Source organism: Pinus tabuliformis, chromosome 5_1, assembly GCF_031772625.1.
Source record: "Pinus tabuliformis cultivar Carrire ecotype Pingquan chromosome 5_1, CPIR1, whole genome shotgun sequence".
NCBI classification, from domain to species: domain Eukaryota; kingdom Viridiplantae; phylum Streptophyta; class Pinopsida; order Pinales; family Pinaceae; genus Pinus; species Pinus tabuliformis.
Window position 1 is genome coordinate 449,846,108 of NC_142305.1, and position 23,038 is coordinate 449,869,145.

At 37.7% G+C, this 23,038-nt stretch overlaps 1 protein-coding gene across 2 annotated transcripts in view; it reads right to left on the reverse strand.

The window, feature by feature from the left end:
- The window catches only part of LOC149165429 (uncharacterized), a 127,014-nt gene that overhangs the window by 59,276 nt on the left and 44,700 nt on the right, over window positions 1-23,038 (reverse strand). The window contains exon 4 of one of the 2 annotated variants that reach the window (XM_089432302.1): window positions 20,048-20,122. The exons of the other annotated variant lie outside the window; for it this stretch is intronic. Coding sequence (XP_089288428.1) covers window positions 20,048-20,122 — 75 coding nt within the window. The remainder of the gene's footprint in view (window positions 1-20,047; window positions 20,123-23,038) is intronic. 2 annotated transcript variants of the gene reach the window in all.

Below are 23,038 nucleotides of genomic sequence, written 5' to 3' on the forward strand. Positions count from 1 at the left end.
CAAATTCCAATTAAGACGGAAACTCCCAATTCATGGTTTTGGGGGCAGGAATCCTATCTATGTATCTTCTTACACCTATGCAGCTCAAAGTTCAATAATATGTACTCTGAGTTATACAAGCAAAGTTGCAACATTTTTTGAATTAATATAAATTTATTATTGTCAAAAACTAGCGGGGCTCCTACAACTCTGCACAAAACTCATCCCATGTCCGCTAAACATTGCGAAACTAAAGTTCTAGGTGTTCCTTCATCGATTTAGCGATTTTGCCAGAAACTAAAATAGCACATTTGCCACTAACTAAACAAATCACATATAAAATAAATAAAATAGCACAAAGCATTTAAACAATATACCTATTTATTTCCTCTTTGTTAGGAAAGTGTTGGTCATCAAAGCTCCACAAGGCAACATAATATTTGTTAATAACATACAAAGAAATTTTATTAACCCCACTTTATCTGATCTTTCTTTCTCTATGTTGAATACTAGGACTAGCAATGTCCATTATACATCATTTGTAAAGCAATTAAGGGACTCTAGGACCATATTGAAAATTTATGGGCCACCACCATTATCTTCTACAATGTAACATCTATTGTATAGTAAGAAGCGAATTGTTTATTTACCAAAAAAAAATTATACCAATCCATTTTTCAACAGCACATTTCATTTGCACCAAAGAACTTACAACCTATATTACAATGAAGACTAAGACAACGTTACAAAACTACTCCAAAGATTCATCCCACCCAACAAATGTATTATCCTTCACTAAGAGTTTCCCTTAGATCAAAATCAATATCATGATATAATGAGTCACAAACACTCTCTCAACATAACCCACCCAAGATTTCAACTTTGTAGTGTGCTAGGATAATTTTGCCTTAGAACTTCCTAGGGCACTAGGGTTTCAACAGATTTCTAGTTGAGCTCAATACAAATAATACATACTTGTAACTTCAATACAAGGCTTTGTGGTTGAACCAACAAGCGGTAATCCCTTCAAGTAGATCAAAGTCCATGAAGAAATTAAAAATAAATATAAAGAAAAAAAAAAAAAATTGCCCACGGGGTGTAGCTCAATTAGTTATCGCCTTGTTATAAAGTAATATGTAAAGCATGAGATTCAAAGTTCAAATCCTAGTGCATTAGACCAACCAAAGAAAAAAAATACATATTGCAATAAAAATTCAGTAAACCAATCAATGAATATATTATTCAACAAATCCACCAAACAGTATGATTTGAGTTCCACAATATAGTTCCTCCAATAAATCAGAGTGAATAACCAATAACATCAAGCTATCCAAGTATAGTTTTCTAACAACAGAAACCTTATGCGAGCTTTTGTCTGGACCAATTTCCTAGAGTGTCACCAAACCGTGTTTATTTCTTGCCACTGTATTGTCTTTAGAAACTCAAAATTGCTCCATAAATCTTGAAATGTCGCACTCGTAACCTTTTCTGCCTTGTACTGGTATAGATTCCCTTCCAGAACTTCGGATCTATCCAAATAGGAAATAATTCGTCCTCCAAAGTCTTTGATCCACTCAGAATCCCTGGTAAATTAATGTATTGGGTGTCACAGAGGATGTCTCACGTCAGTGAGCTGAGAATGTCTTAGATTTGTCCTAGGATGATGCGGCTACAAATGCATTAAGATTGCCCGCAATGTCGCCAATCGACGGCCCACGAATTACAGTGAAATTACGACCTTCCCATGGAAATTGGAGAAGATTTTCCACGGAATCACAATAATGCTAAAGTTAATAATGGGATGTTTCTACAATGGATGAGTTTCTAGTGTTTGAGAAAATCCCACACCACAAAGAGGTTGATATAAAACTTTCTGTAATTGAGATTTTTGAGTTTCCCTCTATGGAAAGCGTTCTCGTAAAACAAGATGAAACAAACGATCAATTAGCAGTATCTCGAGTTTTGGAACCCAACAATATTGTTGCATATCTAGACAAGAATGAAGAAATTGGGAAGCAAGACCTTGATCTGTCTCAACTCGAAGGCGAGGCATCAATTTGTTGTCTTACTACTGATTTCTGGACTCCAGATGATTGTTTGGACCATAAAAATGCAAGTAAAAAGGATCTTGTTAATAAAATAGGTACTGCAAAGCACTACATGCATTTCTTTATTCCTTTACGAGGCACACTATTGTTACCACAACAACATAGACGTGCTAAAAGATTTCCCGCTCAAGTTAAAAGGCTTAAACATGAGCCCTTGAAACAGGAAAAGGAAGGTGACAAGAAAGAACAAGTACCTAAGTTTTCAAGAGTCACTACTCCAAGTGGTTTACTTGTTGGGCTGAATCCAAGGGTTATCAGCCATGTGAGAAATAATAAACAAGTTCATGTTGTTGTTGGATCAGATGCATTAACTACTTACCTGAATAGAAAGGAAATTTTTCAACAAGCACCTAAAACCATATCATAATAGAAAATACTAGGAACAAGTGATACAATAGTGGCTATCTTTGAAAATGGTGATTCAAAGATTATGGATATGAAACATGATGGGAATGATGCATTAGAGGACGAAGATGAACACCAAAGCAGTGAGGTGGCCAACAAAAAATTAAAGGAAAGAATTGATATCAAATTCTTGTGCATTTGATCGTTTGTTTGACATTGTAGAGAGGCCTATTGATGCAAACCTTAATGAGGAAGGCTTTGAAGTTTGAGCACCTAGCTGCCAAGGAAGATTCGACCCCACCTGTAGAGTGCAGTAGGGATTGAGGAAGCAATATTGGGAATGGCGGACTGTAATGTAGCCTACAAGGATTGATAGGTTATTTCATCCCTTCGACAATTAATTTTTTGGGAACATTACAGTCTACCATTTCAGACATTGCTTGTCCTCAAGCAATGGGAAGTTACACTGTACTTTCGAGGTTTGGTTTAAGTAAAACCAATCCCTACTGCACTTTGCAGGTGGAATTGAATCTTCCCTGGCAACTAGGTGCTCAAAGCCTTCCTCACTAAGGTTTGCATTAGATGCACAAGAATTTGAAATCGATTTTTCTTTTAATTTCCCGTTGGCTGCCTCACTACTTTGATGTTCATCTTCATCCTTTAATGCATCGTTCCCAGCATGTTGCATATCCATAATCTTTGAATCACCATTTCCAAAGACATCCATTATCGTATCGCTTCTGCCTGGTATTTTCCATTATGCTCTGGTTTTAGGTGCTTGTTGAAAATTTTCCTTACTATTCGGGTAAGCAGTTAATGCATCTTATCCAACAACAGCCTCTAGGAGAGAATGACCCTGTTTATTATTTCTGACATGGTTAATAACCCCTGGATTCAGCCCAACAAGTAAACCACTTGGCGCAGTGACTTTTGAAAACTTAGGTACTTGTCCTTTCTTGTCACCTTCCTTTTCTTATTTCAAGGGCTCATGTTTAAGCCTTTTAACTTGAACGGGAAATCTTTTAGCATGTCTCTATCCTTGTGGTAATAGTAGTGTGCCTCGTAAAAGGCATAAAGAAATGCATGTTGTCCTTTGCAATACCTATTTGATTAACAAGATCCCTTTTACCTGCATTTTTATGGTCCAAACAATCATCTGGAGTCCACAAATCAGTAGTAAGACAATAAATTGATGCCTCACCTTCGAGTTGAGACAGATCAAAGTCTTGCTTCCCAATTTCTTCATTCTTGTCTAGATATGCAGCAACATTGTCGGGTTCCAAAACTTGAGATACTGCCAATTGTGATGTTTCTTGAGACATAGCAAACCAAAGTTGCAATAGCTAGATCTGTCCCAACACAACCATGTGTATACTTCAAAATACGTTCAAGATGTGAAGAACATCCAATCAACCAACCTCATCCATGACCTCAATGTCAATTTCACAATCAAACCTACCAAACCATCTAATTTTTGGGCGAATTCTATTAGGACTATTGGTTGCTCTTGTCACAATCACACGAGATCAAGATTTTAGACCATCCATCAATGTCAATAGCCAAGATACAATGTGCTTCTCTACTTCAAATTGTTGAGAGCTTAGCCCAGCAACGTTATCAAGTAACCCATTTGATATAAGCCTATCTTATGTTGAAAAATGTAACTAGGTTTGGTCTTCGTAATAACATGTGTAATTGTGATTTTATGAAATTGAAAAAAAAAATTATTGTAATGCTTGTCTCATGGATTTCATGAGCAAGGAATTTTATTTTAGTGATGGCTCCTATGGCACTCAAATTGTCAAAGTTTCAGGGAAGAGGAAGTACCAACTTTTTCGACAAGGATCAGATCACATATCAGCAGTTCGTGTGTCATGGTCATCCCAATCTGCAAGTTATATATTGTAAATGATCTTAGTAAAACCTTGAGTCTATGTAACAACCTAGGTAAGCCTAGAATTTGATGACGAATTCCATCCTAGGAGATTTTTTAACCTCACTAATTACCTGTGTTTTTCAACAAGGCTAATCAGAAAAGTTTTTTCCCTCCAACTTAAACCCCCAAAGCTAGAGTGAAATTTATTATCGAATTATTAGGTGAGTCCTAGTGTTTTAGTCGAGTTTGATGTGAAAGTGGTTTGAGAATAATTTAAGCTAATTGCCTTAATTATTTTATTACAAATCATTTGGTTTACATATTGAGTCACAAATGGGTTATGTGCCTTGAGGGTCTAAGACAAATATGTATTCCCTCCTTAAGCCCTGTAAATGAAAAATCATATGTATTACAGGGTTGGAAAAATAATTAAATCCCCTCATGTGTAATTTAATTAATATTTCTGGCAAAATAAAATTAAATCCTAAGCCAAAAAATTAATTAATTAGAGTCAAGTTATATTGTCTTAGGAAAATAAATTCTACAAATGGAAAAATTCGTGGGTATTAAAAGAGTCAATTTTCAAAGGTCCTCCACCAAAGGAATATTGTATTTTTCAAGAAAATTTGGACCCTTGGACCTTGGTGGTTAGATGAAAGGTCAAATTTTTGAAAAAATTTGCTCAAAATAATTAATTTTATTTTGAGCTAATTAAAATGGAATTAAATGATAAATTCAAAAATTCCTCAAAAATAAAAAATCAAGGGCCAAGAATAAAAGATCTTGAAGTGTTTATCAACGACCAAGATTATTTTGACAAGGATCAAAGAAACTAGTCATTATTTTTCCATTTGGAGGATTCATCTATAAATTAGAGAGTCAATTGAGTCTCTAGTCATCTTGATCTCTGGCTAGAATTGTTGCTGAAGCATTTTGTAAACTATTGTCCCGCTGGGAACTATTTTTTCTACTATAATAGTAGACTTTCTAGTGCAACTTGAGGTGTTCTTGTCGTTGATCTATGGTATGTATTGACTACGGGCTTCCTATTTGTTGCTTTATATTATTATTTTGAGATAATATAGTGTGTGCAGGTATTCAATCCTTGGTCTCCAAGTTCACAGATTGTGGGCAAGGGTTACTTTTCTTGGATCTCTAGTTCTTATATGGTGGATTGAATCTTCGCTTGGGTTGTTGTGAGAATTAAATTTTTCTAAAGCGTTTTAGCCACTCTTTCAAGGAAAAAATATCATAAAAATTATTTTCTCAAAAACTATTTTAAAAACGCATATATATTTTGTAAATTAAATTGTAAATTATTTCTCTAACTTCAGTTGGGGTTTTTAGATTCATTTTTTATATATTTGGGGTTTGGGTGTTGTAAATTTTATTTTTGCAGGAGTAAAGTGGAAGAAGAGCTAGATCTAGGCCCTTGAAGGTTTCCACAAAAGAATTTTTCACAATCAAAGCGTTGAAGCATAAAAAAATTTGGACCAAGGGCTTCAAGCTTTTCAGGGCTCCTAGCCTCGGTTTTGCCTCCCTCGGCCTTAGCGTCATCCTTTCTCCCTCCAGCATCTTGGTTTCTAGCCCTCCCAGGGCTAGCCGTGACCATTAAGCGTTGTGGCTTCCATTCTCTACCCTAGTCGTAGGCCCAAAAGGCCTTGTGGCCTCCTTTCCTCTCAGCCTCCCCATTCTTGGCCCCCTTCCCTCTCGGTCCTTCTCCCTTGGTCTTCCTCCACCTCCCTCGACCCTCTTCTCCCTTTCTCCCTAGGCCACAGCCCTATAATGGCTTGCGGTTTCCTTTCCTTGGCCTTAGGGCTCTTCCTAGGCCTATAAGCCCTCCATCGCCCAACGCTAGCCTCATTAGGCATAGTGTTGCCTCTTTGAGGCCTTATCCTTCATCTTTGGGCCCAAATCTATCATCCTCGCGCTTTTATCCCCGCAAATTCATCTCCCTTAGCCTTATTCTCCATTTCCTTGGCATCTTTTGCCCTAAATTGACCTGAAACCCTAATTTAAAGTTTTAAGGCTAAATAATTGGCGGTTTTTGAGGCTTTGGGTCTCAAAATTCATATTTTTCAAGCAGCAACATGATCCCAAGATCTATATGATATTCTAGACTATTTGAACAATCCATTTCTCTTAAGGAGCTCTGCGGCCCGAGCGTTTTCGGACTCGTCCCCGGGACCTGCTGCTAGCGCGATCGCCGATGGCTCCCGTGTTCAAACAAGGGCACAGACCCGAGGCGGAGGCGGAGGCGGAAGGGGTTTCGATCCCTGCAATGGAGATGGTGCTACGCCCAAATCGCAGCTGTAAAACCCTCGATGCGCCCTTAAGCCAACAACCTGGAGCTGCAAGACCAACACTGGCTTTCTCTGTGCCGCCGAGAACAAGGGTTGCAATATATTCGCAGGAGATAAGGTTCAAACGCAGCACGAAGGCTCGGATCCGGCCAGATCTGTTACGGGAGACGGAAACAGGTGGTAAACCCCAAATCTGCATAACTAGATCGGCTATATTGCCGAAATGCACATGGATCGGATGGTGGGAAGCTTGCTCGAATCACGCCGTCTTCATGAGGACTGAGAGGCTGCCGCAGATAACAGAGCCGGGTAAAGCGGAGGTGAGGGCAATAACTTGGCCCCAGCCAGATCCAGAAAACGATTATGCAGCAGAAGACCGATACTCATGTGAAGCAGCACATAGATCTACAGTACTGAGTAACAGATCGGGTAATAGACTGTCAGATCTAGACCTCGGTAGAGCAGATCTACCCCTATGCAGGTCAGATCTGGAAACACACTTACCAGAAAAGACGAGTAAAGATAAAAAAAGCTCTCTCTTTATTAAATCTATGGGAGGGAGCACAATATGCATCGAAATAGGGACATGGGAGGCAACAGAAATCCTCAAACAGAGGATACATGAAAAGACTGGAATCCCACCATACAAACAACTCCTCATCTACGCAGGGAAGTTAATACAGGAGGGGTTCAAACTAATGGAATATGGTATAGCAAAAGACTCTACCATCTGTCTCAGCTCAAGATTGCGCGGAGGCTGCCCTGGCTCAAGCTCAAAAGGACCTGTCTCCTTCAAAGATGCAGTCAAAGGGAAGATGGAACCACAAAAGAAAACAGAACAGCAAGCTACAGCACCAGGGGCATACATTGTTGAGCAGACAACACAGAACCCTGCATTAGCAATCTCCATACCAGAGGTAAATGAAATACAAACTGATTACTTAACTAAAGCAGTGATATGCAGGTTCAATGGATTTTGGCCCAAACCGGAAGCCCTTCGTCAATGGATCTACTCCATATGGACAGAAAACTGTGATATCCATCTCTGTTCAAAAGGATTCTTTATTGTCAAATTTGACACCATAAAGGACAAAGAATATGCTTTGAACGAAGGACCATGGTTTTGGGGAAACGCTGGCCTGTTCGTGAAATCTTGGTTCCCGGATTTCGATCCAAACAGCATGGTGGTCACCAAAATGCCAGTTTGGGTAAAATTGTTTAATCTCCCTATACACTTTTGGCACTATAAAGTACTGGAAGGAATAGGCAATACCCTGGGATCTTTTTTAAAAGCAGATCATGAGCGACTATCCAAGGATATCTACACATTTGCCAGGATATGTGTGGAGGTAGACCTCAGTCAAGGCCTACCAGAGCACATTATCCTAATACATAATGGGAAACAATGGACACAACCACTGGATTATGAAAACACCGCCTTTCGCTGCCGCATATGCCGACAAACAGGTCACCTACAGAGTACATGCCCACAAAGCAAAAAAGATAGGAAAAGGAGACAGCCACCAAAACCAAAAGGATGGCAATTTTCAGCCACTTGGGCAGAGGATGTAGAAGAGGATAAAGAAGAGGAAAGGAATGCGGAAGCCACCAACAATCTGCAAGAAGATGAAGTCGAAAAGAACAACCCAGAAATCAGCAATGCAAGCTACCCACACCATAATGAATATCTGATTGAAGGAGCAATAGACACAAATGCAGATAACCCACAGCAGCAATATGAGAACACCAGGCAGGAAATTGGAGGCAGCAAACGTGCATACTCGCCAACAAGCACAGATTCTGAAAAGGACAACATGGCTGCCACAAATGAAACACAAATGATTATTGTAACAGCTCCGCCTAACAATGAAGGTTGGCGGAAAGTGGAAAAAAAGAAGGGTAGGAAAGTCTAGATTGTCTACTTGATTGACTATTAGCTCCTGTTTTTGCAGGACAAGTTTTGTTACAGCATATGCTATACAGCAGCAATGCCAATGGCATCTACTATATGTAATTTTCTAATCTTAATGAAAATTACTGATTTTTCCAGTGGAAAAAAAAAACATGATCCCAAAAATCTTAACAAATTTCGACTATGAGATCTTCAAGGCTTTGGGCCTAGGATTTGACCTCTAAACCCTTGTTTTGCTTCAGTTTTATTACAGCAGTCAAATCACTAATATCTAAGCCCTAAAATCACACTTTAATTGGTCAAAATCGATTAGAATTGCAAAATCTAGATTTTCACAAGTTTTTGCCACTTGAGCATCTCCAATTTGACTTAGATCTAACATTTTAGCTTGCTGGAATTTACAGCATAACAATGAATTCAGGTCAAATATATCTGAAGCATATTCTTAATAAAAATCAAAAAATTGAATTTTCAGTTTTTGGTAAAAACTTACTATTTTTAGACATTTTGGGCATAATCTTCGATATTTTTAGCTTTTTGATTTGTCACCAATTTACTGTTGTAATAAATTTATCAGTTCTAAAATTTTTGAATCACAAATCTTAAAAGCCCTAAAAATTGAAAATTTTGAGTTCTAGTGCATTTTTACTATTTTTGGCATATTGACCATCTATTTTTGGCATATTGACCATCTATTTTTAGCATCTTTAGCTTGCTGATCTGTAGTTATTTACTATTGCACACTAACAATCAGATATGAAATATAACTGAATACATCATCACTAAGTGGGCTAAATGAGTTAATTTACATTTGTTGGTCATTGAAAAATTGTATGTTTATGTCTAAGGCAAATTTCATGATTTGAAGTGGTTTCTTCACTACTGTTATAACGTTCATAAAGTCTGAATTTTTACTGCTGATATAAATTGCCATAGATTTGAAATTGGTTCATCTCATCTTTGCACTTAGAATCCGACATTGATCTTGTTGATTGGCATAATAAAATATTCATTGGTGGATAAGTTGGTTACTTGAAATTTACACTTGTACCTCTTAGTCCTCATCTTGTTTAAGATTGCATGACAACATTGTTAAGTACTTTTGCATTAAGACAAATTTCACATACGTACTTAAATAACTTAAACACTCTTAACTCAAGATAACCTCACCCATAATCTTTTGCATAAGCATACTAGATTTAGATTGCATTAATAATTTACCTCTTAGCATAAGCTAGGTTGATTGCTCAGAAGAATGGGCCGTAAGAAAGTGCACATCGCCACCTCTGAAAACTCAAGGTCTATAGATCTACGTGATTATCCAAGCGTTTATACCAGGAAGACACAATGGTTGTGGGAGAGAATCAATCTAGCAAAGGTGCCAAGGGCCTACCGAAAGTGAAAGGCAATCAATCCGTCAAAGGTGCGAACATCCCACAGAAGGGAAAATCCACCATTGCCGCTAATGATAAAACTGAGAGGAAAAATCTCATTTCTCGCTCCTTTCATGTGGGCCTACAGTTTCCAGTGGGACAGATCCACCATTTGTTGAAGTCTCGAGTATTCTTCAAATGTAAGGGTAAGAGCTACTGCAGCTGCATATGTTGCAGCCGCTCTAGAGTATGTTACTGCAGAGATTTTAGAACCGGCAGGAAATGTCAGTAAAGATCTCAAGGTTAAACGTATCACCCTAAGGCATTTGCAGCTGGTCATTAGAGGAACTGAAGAACTTGATAATTTGATCAAAGGTACCATCTCTGGTGGAGGTGTCATCCCTCACATTCACCTGTCACTTTTTGTCAAATCCACAAAGAAAGATTAGTTTCTCTGTTCGTGGATTTGACAAAAAGTGACAGGTGAATGTGAGGGATGACGTCTCCACCAAAGATGGTACCTTTGATCAAAGTATCAAGTTCCTCATCTCCTCTAATGACCAGCTGCAAATGCCTTGGGGTGATACGTTTAACCTTGAGATCTTTACTGGCATTTCCTGTCGGTTCTATAATCTCTGCAGTAACATACTCCAGAGCAGTTGCAGCATATACGGCTACAGTAGCTCCTACCCTTACATTTGACGATACTTGAGACTTCAACAAACGGTGGATCCATCCCACTGGAAACTGTAGGGCCGCACGAAAGGAGAGAGAAACAAGATTTTTCCTCATAGTTTTATCATTAGCGGCAATGGTGGATTTTCCCTTCTATGGGATGTTCGCACCTTTGACAGATTGATTGCCTTTCTCACTTAGCTTGAGGGGCCTCGACAACTCTTCGGTGGTTAACACGGTGACCTTGCAATCCTCAGAGTCATAGTCTCCACAGAGTCAGAGGCATCGAGTGATAGGAGCACAACAGAAGGTATCGTTAATCAAGCCCTAGCCTGCTTCTTGTTGGCCTCCTTCCCACAACCTGCCTTGTAGCCCAGTTTCAAAATAGTTAAAGGAAGGTTACATCTAGATTAGGCATTTAACTAAAAATAACCAAGATCTTTGCATCAAACATAGGTCATAGGTTTGCATACCATTCAGGTTAGTCAATCATCTTAAGCAACAGGTGTTCATCTAGTCATTTGGTTCCAATTAATTATAAGAAAGAATTTGTGACTCCATTAAGGCACAAGCCTCATACTTTAAAATTTAATCTAATCAATAATCTTGCTCGAATTTAACCAATTGCCTAGGCTACTCATCCGTGTCTCCTAAACAAGTTGATTTCCAACTTGTTTTTCCTCACCTCATAGGGACTAACCCCCATAGCATGTTGTTGGTTGACAACTAGAACGGAGTGGGCTAAATGAGTTAACTGAATAACTGAATACATCATCACTAAGTGGGCTAAATGAGTTAATTTACATTTGTTGGTCATTGAAAAATTGTATGTTTATGTCTAAGGCAAATTTCATGATTTGAAGTGGTTTCTTCACTACTGTTATAACGTTCATAAAGTCTGAATTTTTACTGCTGATATAAATTGCCATAGATTTGAAATTGGTTCATCTCATCTTTGCACTTAGAATCCGACATTGATCTTGTTGATTGGCATAATATCTTGTGTTAATATTCATTGGTGGATAAGTTGGTTACTTGAAATTTACACTTGTACCTTTTAGTCCTCATCTTGTTTAAGATTACATGACAACATTGTTAAGTACTTTTGCATTAAGACAAATTTCACATACGTACTTAAATAACTTAAACACTCTTAACTCAAGATAACCTCACCCATAATCTTTTGCATAAGCATACTAGATTTAGATTGCATTAATAATTTACCTCTTAGCATAAGCTAGGTTGATTGCTTAGAAGAGTGGGTCGTAAGAAAGTGCACATCGCCACCTCTGAAAACTCAAGGTCTATAGATCTACTTGATTATCCAAGCGTTTATACCAGGAAGACACAATGGTTGTGGGAGAGAATCAATCTCGCAAAGGTGCCAAGGGCCTACCGAAAGTGAAAGGCAATCAATCTGTCAAAGGTGCGAACATCCCACAGAAGGGAAAACCCACCATTGCCGCTAATGATAAAACTGAGAGGAAAAATCTCATTTCTCGCTCCTTTCATGTGGGCCTACAGTTTCCAGTGGGACAGATCCACCATTTGTTGAAGTCTCGAGTATTCTTCAAATGTAAGGGTAAGAGCTACTGCAGCTGTATATGTTGCAGCCGCTCTAGAGTATGTTACTGCAGAGATTTTAGAACCGGCAGGAAATGTCAGTAAAGATCTCAAGGTTAAACGTATCACCCCAAGGCATTTGCAGCTAGTCATTAGAGGAACTGAAGAACTTGATAATTTGATCAAAGGTACCATCTCTGGTGGAGGTGTCATCCCTCACATTCACCTGTCACTTTTTGTCAAATCCACAAAGAAAGATTAGTTTCTCTGTTCGTGGATTTGACAAAAAGTGACAGGTGAATGTGAGGGATGACGCCTCCACCAGAGATGGTACCTTTGATCAAAGTATCAAGTTCCTCATCTCCTCTAATGACCAGCTGCAAATGCCTTGGGGTGATACGTTTAACCTTGAGATCTTTATTGGCATTTCCTGCCGGTTCTATAATCTCTGCAGTAACATACTCCAGAGCAGCTGCAGCATATACGGCTACAGTAGCTCCTACCCTTACATTTGACGATACTTGAGACTTCAACAAACGGTGGATCCATCCCACTGGAAACTGTAGGGCCGCACGAAAGGAGAGAGAAACAAGATTTTTTCTCATAGTTTTATCATTAGCGGCAATGGTGGATTTTCCCTTCTATGGGATGTTCGCACCTTTGACAGATTGATTGCCTTTCTCACTTAGCTTGAGGGGCCTCGACAACTCTTCGGTGGTTAACACGGTGACCTTGCAATCCTCAGAGTCATAGTCTCCACAGAGTCAGAGGCATCGAGTGATAGGAGCACAACAGAAGGTATCGTTAATCAAGCCCTAGCCTGCTTCTTGTTGGCCTCCTTCCCACAACCTACCTTGTAGCCCAGTTTCAAAATAGTTAAAGGAAGGTTACATCTAGATTAGGCATTTAACTAAAAATAACCAAGATCTTTGCATCACACATAGGTCATAGGTTTGCATATCATTCAGGTTAGTCAATCATCTTAAGCAATAGGTGTTCATCTAGTCATTTGGTTCCAATTAATTATAAGAAAGAATTTGTGACTCCATTAAGGCACAGGCCCCATACTTTAAAATTTAATCTAATCAATAATCTTGCTCGAATTTAACCAATTGCCTAGGCCACTCATCCGTGTCTCCTAAACAAGTTGATTTCCAACTTGTTTTTCCTCACCTCATAGGGACTAACCCCCATAGCATGTTGTTGGTTGACAACTAGAATGGAGTGGGCGATGATCACAGTGACAAACCCCATCCTGAGCATTGTCGAGGTGCTTATACAATCCAGGCGACAATAGCTCCCACTGTGAGCCTTTAGGATGTGTTATCTAGTCATAAAAGTCAATTTGAGTCCATGTCATGTATGAAGGACCCTTCTTGGGCATGTTACACTTTTGTACGAGTCATTAAATGTATAGGAAGGCCCTCCAAGACCAAGCAAAGTCTCCTCCTCAAGTCAACTTCAAGAAGGATAATTATATCTTCACCAAATGACACGTCAACCCAGTGTGCCATCATATCGACTTATTATGATGGCAAACAACTATAAATGGGACACTCGGCCTCATTTCAGAGCAAGGAATTTCAAGGCAAGTTTGAAATAAGCAAGAAGTGCGAAGGTCAGCAAAATGAAGCCTCCTAGCCAACATGAAGATAGAAAGAAGAGCAAAGTTTTCTTGGGTATCTCTTGGATATGTTTTGGGATTATTTTAGGACACACATGTGAAGAAGGTAGAGGATACTTGCTGCAGAAAGAACCGAGAAGGATAACAATACTAATAGGGTAGCCGAGTTGGAAGAAATTCAAGACAAGAAAGAAGCCCAATCAAGCTAGAAGAAGACCTTATCTAAAGCAAAGAAAGTGAAGGCATAAGATAAGCTCTTGTGCATAAGACAGGGTTTTTGAAATAAGATTGCAAACCTAATTCAGGGAGATCGAAGGTGTGAAGCAGAAGGAGGTTGAAGAGGAAGAAGAGTCGAGAAAAAGGAAGCAACAAAAAGTTGACTATCGTTGTCTAAAGATCTCATCAAGGAAACTTGTGTCTTGGTCTTGGAGTGGCAAATAGGTCAAGGGTTTTGGTCTTGGTATTCATCAATTGGAATCCCTATAAGATGAAGAACTTGTTCGGGTTTTCCTCTCAAGTAGGAGAGGTTTTGGCCTTGGTTGATAGCCTATATTCTGTGTCTCTTGTCTCTTTATGGTTTATGAATTGGTAGTTGTTTGATGAAGAAGAACACTAATAATCTAAGTAAAAGAAGATCCTAATCTAAAGAAGTAAAAAGAACTCACAAGTAGTTTCTAACAGAAGAGAAACCACTTAATTGCTTGCCCTAGATTTCTCAACATCTTCACCTCCCGTAAATTTACTATTGCTTTTGCACAGAGAATTACCTTCACACCATGATTACAGATATAATTTTGTTCTTCTTGTATTAGAATTGTTGAACCCTGCACACTAGCTTCAATAAAATATGATTGTTTTCTAGTACTAGTAGGAGTGACACTATGGCCTGTGCTTGGAAATTTCAAAACTGGAGTCTTCTATGAAGAGCTTGACGGATAGTATATGGAAACAATATGATCAATATCAATGCTCTACAAGATATCATAATCATCTCCTAGTTCCATGAATGTTTGCCCTATCTCCATTGAGCTTTTCCTATCTGATACACTCTGATAGCTAGAGGCCACTTGCTTGTGACAAGAGGTAGAAGCAACATTTTCTCTCACTTCTTGTGATGTGCACCTCCTTTCTCCATGCGACAGAGAATTAGAAGTGCTTGGACCATTCATGCAACTCATTTTTGTTCCTTGTATGGAGTTGTTCACATGAGTGACAGAACTTTCACCTGGCAAGGTTTGTAAAACATGAACATCTCGGAAGGTTTGACCTTGGTCATTATATCTACTCTTTGCAAAATCATTTCTATCTTGTGGAAAATTTGATCGAATGTCTTTCTCAGATTGACACTTGACAATATTTTTAGTGCAGGAGGGAAACTCTTCCAAAGGTTGGCATTCTACTTCATTATAGCTTGCATCCTGCTTCGCTCTAAGCTCCATTGAAACTACCATGGTAAAGTTTTTCTTTTGGATTTTTTGGTCGACATTCTTGATCTTCGTTTCACAGTTGTTCATCAACCACATCTTCATTTCTTTCAAATAACTCTGGTTGATTGTCAACTTCCTCTTTAGGGGGATATAGCCATGTCCATGCTTTGGTCTTTGCCTCAACTTTTCTTACACTTTGTTTTTCAGTCTTGGGCTTATGATCAATATTGCTTGGTTTGTTTTTCTAATCACTATTCCAAAAGTTGGCCCATTTTTTCTTTCTTAGATGTGGTGTTTTGTTATATTCTTCAAATATTTTGTTCCACTCTTGCAGCCTTTTAATATTTTTTGCTCGTTGCTCTTCCATCTTTTCTAGCTTTCTCCAAGACTCTGCATACCTTCGCCAAAAATTTGCTTCCAGTGGTTCTATTTTTAATTACCATCCAGGTTGGCAAGATCTTTACTCTAATACCACTATAGTGTGCTAAGGTAATTTTTCCCTAAAATTTCTTAGGGCACTAGGGCTTCAACATATTTCTAGCTGAGCTCAATACAATTAATACATACTTAAACAAAAATTCAGTAAACCAACCAACGAATATATTATACAACAAATCCACCAAACAGTATGATTCCAGATCCACAATATAGTTCCAATAAATCAAAGTGAATTCAACAACACAAAAGTGCCCTAACCAATAACATCAAACTATCCAAGTATAGTTTTCTAACAGTAGAAACCCTATGCGAGCTTTTGTCTGGACCAATTTCCTAAAGTATCACCAAACCGTGTTTATTTCTTACCTCTGCACTGCCTTTAGAAACTCAGAAGTGTTCCATAAATCTTGAATTGTTGCAACCATAACCTTTTCTTCCTTGTACGGGTATCGACTCCCTTCCAAAACTTCGGATCTATCCAAATAGGAAATAATTTGTCCTCCAAAGTCTCTGATCTACTGAGAATCTTTGGTAAATTAATGTATTGAGCGCCGCAGTGAATGCCTCACGTCAATGAGCTAAGAATGTTGTGGATCCAACCCAGGGCTTCAACATATTTATAGCTGAGCTCAATACAATTAATACATACATAAACAAAAATTCAGTAAACCAATCAATGAATATATTATTCAACAAATCCACCAAACAGTATGATTCCAGTTCCATAATATAGTTCCAATAAATCAGAGTGAATTCAACAACACAAAAGTGCCCTAACCAATAACATCAAACTATCCAATTATAGTTTTCTAACACTAGAAACCCTATTCGAGCTTTTGTCTGGACTAATTTCCTAAAGTATCACCAAACCATGTTTATTTCTTACCTCTATACTGTCTTTAGAAACTCAAAAATGTTCCATAAATCTTGAATTGTTGCAACCACAACCTTTTCTTCCTTGTACAAGTATCGACTCCCTTCCAAAACTTCAGATCTATCCAAATAGGAAATAATTTGTCCTCCAAAGTCTTTGGTCCGCTTAGAATCTCTAGTAAATTAATGTATTGAGTGCCGTAGGGCATGCCTCACGTCAATGAGCTGAGAATGTCGTGGATCCAACCCAGGATGATGCGGCTACAATTACATTCAAATTGCCTGTGGTGTCACCAATTGGCAGGCCACAAATTATGATCAAATTGTCATCATGCCACACTGAATATTATTCATCCAACCCCACATAGTGTTCTACATACCTTGATAATTTCGTTATTCATGCCCAAGAATTGCCCAACCAATTACATCAATGTATGTATCTCAAAAGGGTGGCCATTGTCCCATGCTGGCAAACTTTGGACTGGCGGTTGACTTTCGAGAAAAATCCGTTGCTCGAAAATCCTTATTTTACACCGCAAGCCTTACACGGGGTCGTTGCCTCGATCAATCTAAGAGATGTTGCTGATACAGCTTTAATCTGCATATGTTTTCGTCGATGATCCTCAAAAGAATGCCTTGTGCATGCAGTTGTCTCAATGGAATCTTGATAGGCCTACTTTTGGGTTTCTTTGCCCAGTTGCCCCAAAACTTTCCCAACATAGGGTATTTTGGGGTTTCCCCTTTATTGAGGATTGTGGCCTACGGGGATTGATAGGCTATTTCATCCCTTAGGCTATAAATTTCTAGGAACATTACAAACTTCACAAATCCTAAGTGGAGTTTGTCACATTACTCTACTACCCTCAAATTATGACCTTATTGTAGCTACAACTATGCTTGCAACTACTATCATTCTAAAGGGAGCTATTCCAACTAATACAGTCTAAATAGTTTCCCTTGCCTCAAGTAAACAAAGAAGAATTTATCCCAACAACTAGCCATAGATATGAAAGATGCATGAACTTGTATCACAATTCAAAAGGGTCCCACACTTAGGTTGCATAATACAACCCCTCCCACATGATTTATTCACACGGTTAGCTCATAATTTTTTATTCAAAGCACAACCCAACAATACACTTCCATTATTGAACTATTGACTCGAGGCCCCAACCAGTGTTTTAAAAATAAGTCGGTTCATTAGCCGACCAGGTCAAACCGCTTGGTTCATTAACCGACCAGGTCAAACCAATCGGTTCATTAGCCAACCGGGTCAAACCGATAGAAAAACCAGGGTTAACCCACCTCTTTGCCCAAAAATCACATAAACCGGTGCTAACCGACTAGTTTAGGACGGAACCAACCAGTTTATGGTCAAACCGGTCTATTCACTTCCAAGGCTACGGAGGACCCATACAACGCAGTTTAGGAAGGTTCCAAGGTGGTTTGGAGGGAAAATAAGGGTTGTTTCCCTCCAAAAACACCCTCTCCAGACCTTTAAAAGGAGCTCACCCCTTTCATTTGCCTCACACATCTCGTTTGGAGTTTTTGTGAGTTTGATTGGGAGCTTGGAGAGAGTTGAGTTTTTGCTGGAGTAGTGGAACAGTAGAGAGTTTGAGCTAAGTAGTAGTCATCGTGCCTCCAAAAGCCAAGTAGCATGCGCTCATTGTGATATGATTGATGGCAAAATGATCTGCAAATATTGCCAAAAATCTATTGAAGGAAGGGGCATTAACAGGTTCAAGCAACACTTCGCTGGGATAGGAGGCCATGTAAAGCCATGTGGAGCACCAAATGAATTAATAGGGCCTATTATGGCAGAATACCTTCAGAAGTTTGAGACTCAAGTCACTGAGCCAATAGAGAAGTTTGTGACTCAAGCAGTTGCAAAGTTTGGGAGTTGATACTCAACCAAGTAAGTTTGATCACGATGACTCATGAGAAATTTCAAGTGATAATGCTGAACACTATTATCATATATGTAGACTTGTAGTAGGTGAGTGGCCCCATAGTTTGTAGGCTTTGTTTTTTCACTCTAGAGGCCATTTAGAGCCTCATTGATTATATATTTTTGTTGTTGATATATTCACCTTTACATGGTATATATATGAGCAAACTTTGCATATTTTGTGTCTATCGGTTTGGAATCATGGTTTTAAGTCTTAAAAATAGTTTGTTTTCATTAAACATAATTATTTCATGTGTTTTTTTAAAACCAGTTCATTGGGATCTAACCAATCCCGGTTTGACCGGTTCTGATTTGAAACCTGGTTTATTAGGTGGACCGGTCCAGTCACCGGTCCCGTTTTTAAAACTATGGTCCCAACCATTATAACATAATAAAAAATGCATCCATTCAAATGTGCCTGGATTACAAAAAGATCTAAAGGCTAGCAAATGAGTGTCACAAAAGCATCACAATCTCTAACCAAAGAAGCCTATTCCTTTTGTATAGAATTCTTGATTAGCTCCAAATAGAACATATGCCCTTGTTGATTATTGCATAGACCTTAATAATGGTATTCCTCAAGCACTGTTAGTCACTCTGTTTCACCTTATCTTTGTCAAGCAATTAAGCAACCCATCAATCAATTAATATGGCGCACTCTCCCCCATGCCACATTGTTATCAATAAACAATCCCTAGTGAAACTAAAGCAATCTTTCAAGATTACTCTATCAGAAATTGATTTCGAGTTGTCACATAGAATATGTAAGGCCAACGCAAGACTGAACTCAATGACCTAACTTGCTCCATGATCAACCTAAGACAATAAAAAAGGGTTGATTGTTTGCTTTCTCTTGATCCAACTTTCATATGGTTGGTGGAAATATCAATGAATCATCCAACATATGATATATCTCCAACTTTACATCATTTACTACTCAATTGGTCAAAAGGAAGTTATGACTACAACCCACTAAAAGCAAGTGACAACACGACAGGCACATAAGTAACATTATTACAGGGGTGTATGCTTAAATATGGATAATTTAGATTCGATCTCCATTTACAAAGTCTAGATATTTTACAAGTTCTCAAAAGTTTCAACTCATACAATATTTACAATGTCCAAAATTTGCGGTTCTACAAGTATGTCAAAATTATTCAGAAAGGATTTGTTTCATAATAGTATTTTTCACAATATGATTGAAAGAATTTGAAACTAAACAAGGGCATTCAAACTAATCAAGACTTCTTAAGATTAAACTAAATACAGTCTTAATGTCATACTATTTTGGTGCAACATTGAGCCAACACACACTATACAGGATAAAAATGTGCTTAATCAAGAACTGAAACCAACAACATAACCCAAAAATTGATAGCAATGCAAGAATTAAGAATTTATAATAAAAAATGCATTTGATGTAGTATGTATAACATCATGTTTGTAGAGAAATATTGACTAGAAACCCAAGTTACCAATGAGTAAGATTACTTTCTACAATGAAGAAATGTAATAAATTAAATCCAACACATAAGGAAAAGCTTCACTAAAAAATATCAATATATTTCCTCCAATGACTAAAGCAAAAAGATTTACTTACACAAAAATTCAAATGGGAGGATCCAAAACTAAGAGAAGCATTTGGACCATTACTCCTAAAACAATGCTTGTCAATCTACAAAAGACATTTAAAGTTGTTAAAGAAAGGTGTACAGGCTTAAAGACATTCCTGTTGCGCTGATAAGTTTCTTTGAATTCTAATTGTTTATCCATACAGATCATACATTATTCAAAATATTTAATAGCAATTTCCTTATGACTCTTGACTAAACAACAATGACCAACGACGGCCCACTTAAAAATGTCATTAATGTTTTTTGTTTTTACATTTTTACATCCACCCAAATATTTTTGTGATAGATAAAAAATTAAGTGTTTTCATATTTGTCATTTTAGACAGTGTTGATATGTCAATGTTCGCTTTCATTTTAAACTACAATAAAATAATTCATTACACTTGAGCAATGAACTAATCTATTAAGACTATGGCTAATTTTAAGTTAACCATAGTGTATTCTTATTTCAGTTATTAAAAAAATATTCCAGATAACATACTTCAATTTTCAAATACATATTTATACTAGCAATAGAAAAATTTTGAACTGCTACCATTTCAATTTGTAGCTCAAATTAAGAAAGAACAATTTGTACAAACATTAAAACACAATTATCCGCAAAAGTGGTGGAAAGGCCTAGTAGAAACTCAATTGTCAATGATAAAATATTACCAAATCAACACATTAAAATGACCTCCTTATCAATAGACAAAAAATATACATAAAGAAGGGGCAATTAATAAAAAAAAAGGAAAGGCCAAACCAACAAAACTCCAATTTCCCTAAACATCATATGCATATAAACTTTTATAAAAGCCTGAAACAACACCATAAATAGAATTTGAAGAAACAAAACTTAAATAACAGCAAGTCAAACAACTTTAAATGGGCAACTACTCGACTATCCAATATCTGTAGGTGTAATTCATCAACCACCATGTACTTTGATGTAATCTTGACTTAGTGGATATGAGAGTCATTAGTGTTAGACCCTAATGCTTTTTCACTAATGCGGTAATTTAAAAGGTGGTCTTAGTGGCCCCTCATTAATGTGATGAAGGTGGCCTGGTGGACTGTAATTAATGGAGTAATCAGGCTAGAGATGTCCCTAAATAATGTGCTCTTCTCCACATTATAATCATTATGTGAGATATCACTCTTTCCTATTCAATTATAACAGGGTAATGAGGTTACTCGTCAATTTCAGAGTCTCTTGTGGTTATCTTACATGTTCTATAGAGATTCTAAATTCTTATAGCATGTATGTTCTAGCTTAAACATTGTATCAAAGCTCAGGGATTATGTCTCCCCAAGCCCTAACCCTTTGTGTTGAAGCTCGCTATAGAATCCAATTCATTTCATTTCATCTCCAGAAGTCCGTTCTGTTAAAAAAAAGGGTTCAATCTAAGTTGGATATCAACATATTCCCAATCAGTAATTTTGTTTGCAAAAAGAGAAAAAATTTACACAATTGATAGTCTGCATTTTTGTTGTGATCTTTATAGGATTAGTGGTGTTTTACAGTTAGGGTTTCATACCATTTTGCGGAAGAAATATTTATTATCTTTAAATCATTACAGGGGTATTGTTTTCGCTCAACCTACAGCACCTTATGTTGCTACATGTTCTCTATATCCCCTTGCACCTTGCACGCTCTATTCAGAGGAGACCTATGCTACATCGTACATCAACAACTATCCTATGCTACATAGTACATCAACAACCATCCTTTCCAACAAGGTGAACCTCACATAGGTTGTGCAGATTTATTATGTGCCAAGGGCATGTTTCTTAAAAGGTATTTTCTTCTTCTTCGTGGATCCATGCAAAGCTTCATCACGTGTGACCGTGTTTACAATTGGTTTGTGTGTTTCAATCAATTTCTTGTTTTGATATGATTTGAGTTCAAGGAATGGTATTTTGGGGGGCTTGCAAAATCTATTTACTATTGTAAGATTTTTTTTATTTTTAATTACTAGGTTTTTCTTGAGGGGGGATATTGCGAACTGAGAGAGATCCCGTGTCTTTGTTCTTGTGGCCCCTCACACATTGTGCCCTCACTCAATCTGTGTGCTTCAAACTAAACTTTCTTGCTCAAATTTACCATAGGGTCTCTAAACCAAAAGTTCATTCTCGCAACAAAAAAATAACAGATGGTCGGGCAAGATGGAGAATGTGATCTAGAATCATGGCCTATTGTGAAAACACTACAGGTCATTAGAAGAAACTCAAAGTTGATGAGAATAAGAACAAATATTTCAATAAGATTGATTCATGTGTTGGATGAGTGACGATTCCACATCCATATGTTCTAAAAGATGTTTAAAAAATGCTTGAAAATGCTTTCTCCCAATCCAATGAGACATGGATAATTCATACTGAAACCGATTTGAAGTGTATAAAGCCATAGAATTTTTAACAGAATTGCAGATTATCTAGCTCATTTAGGAAAAATCAATGCAATTAGAGGTGAAGCCCAATTCAAGAACACAGAAATTGGAAACTCCCAACCCCTTATGAGGTACTTCCAACATACTATTCCATGAAAAATATGTTTCCAATTAAATATGCTAATCTATGTTTTGCAAGGACAAAAACATTTGATAAATTCACCATTATATATATATATATATATAATGTGTGTAAATACCAGTGAAGCACCACCCTTATTAAACCCGCGGGTAAGAATGGGTCAGAAGGGAGGACGGGTAACCCTCATTAAACCCGTGTTCTTTACCCTTACCCAGCAGGTTTTGTACAAGACCCGTTTACCCTTATAAGATCAGCGGGTAGCCTATAAGACTCCCATCAGACCCCTATAAGACCCTTCAGGCAGCAAAACCCCCAAACTGTCCAAAAATTCGTTTTTTTTTTTCTTTTTGGAAATGAGGTGGAGGAAAAGGGTAATTGGAGGGAGTCGTGCAACATTGGTATTAACCACTGATGGTTTGAGGAAACGATATTCTCTTGGTTTT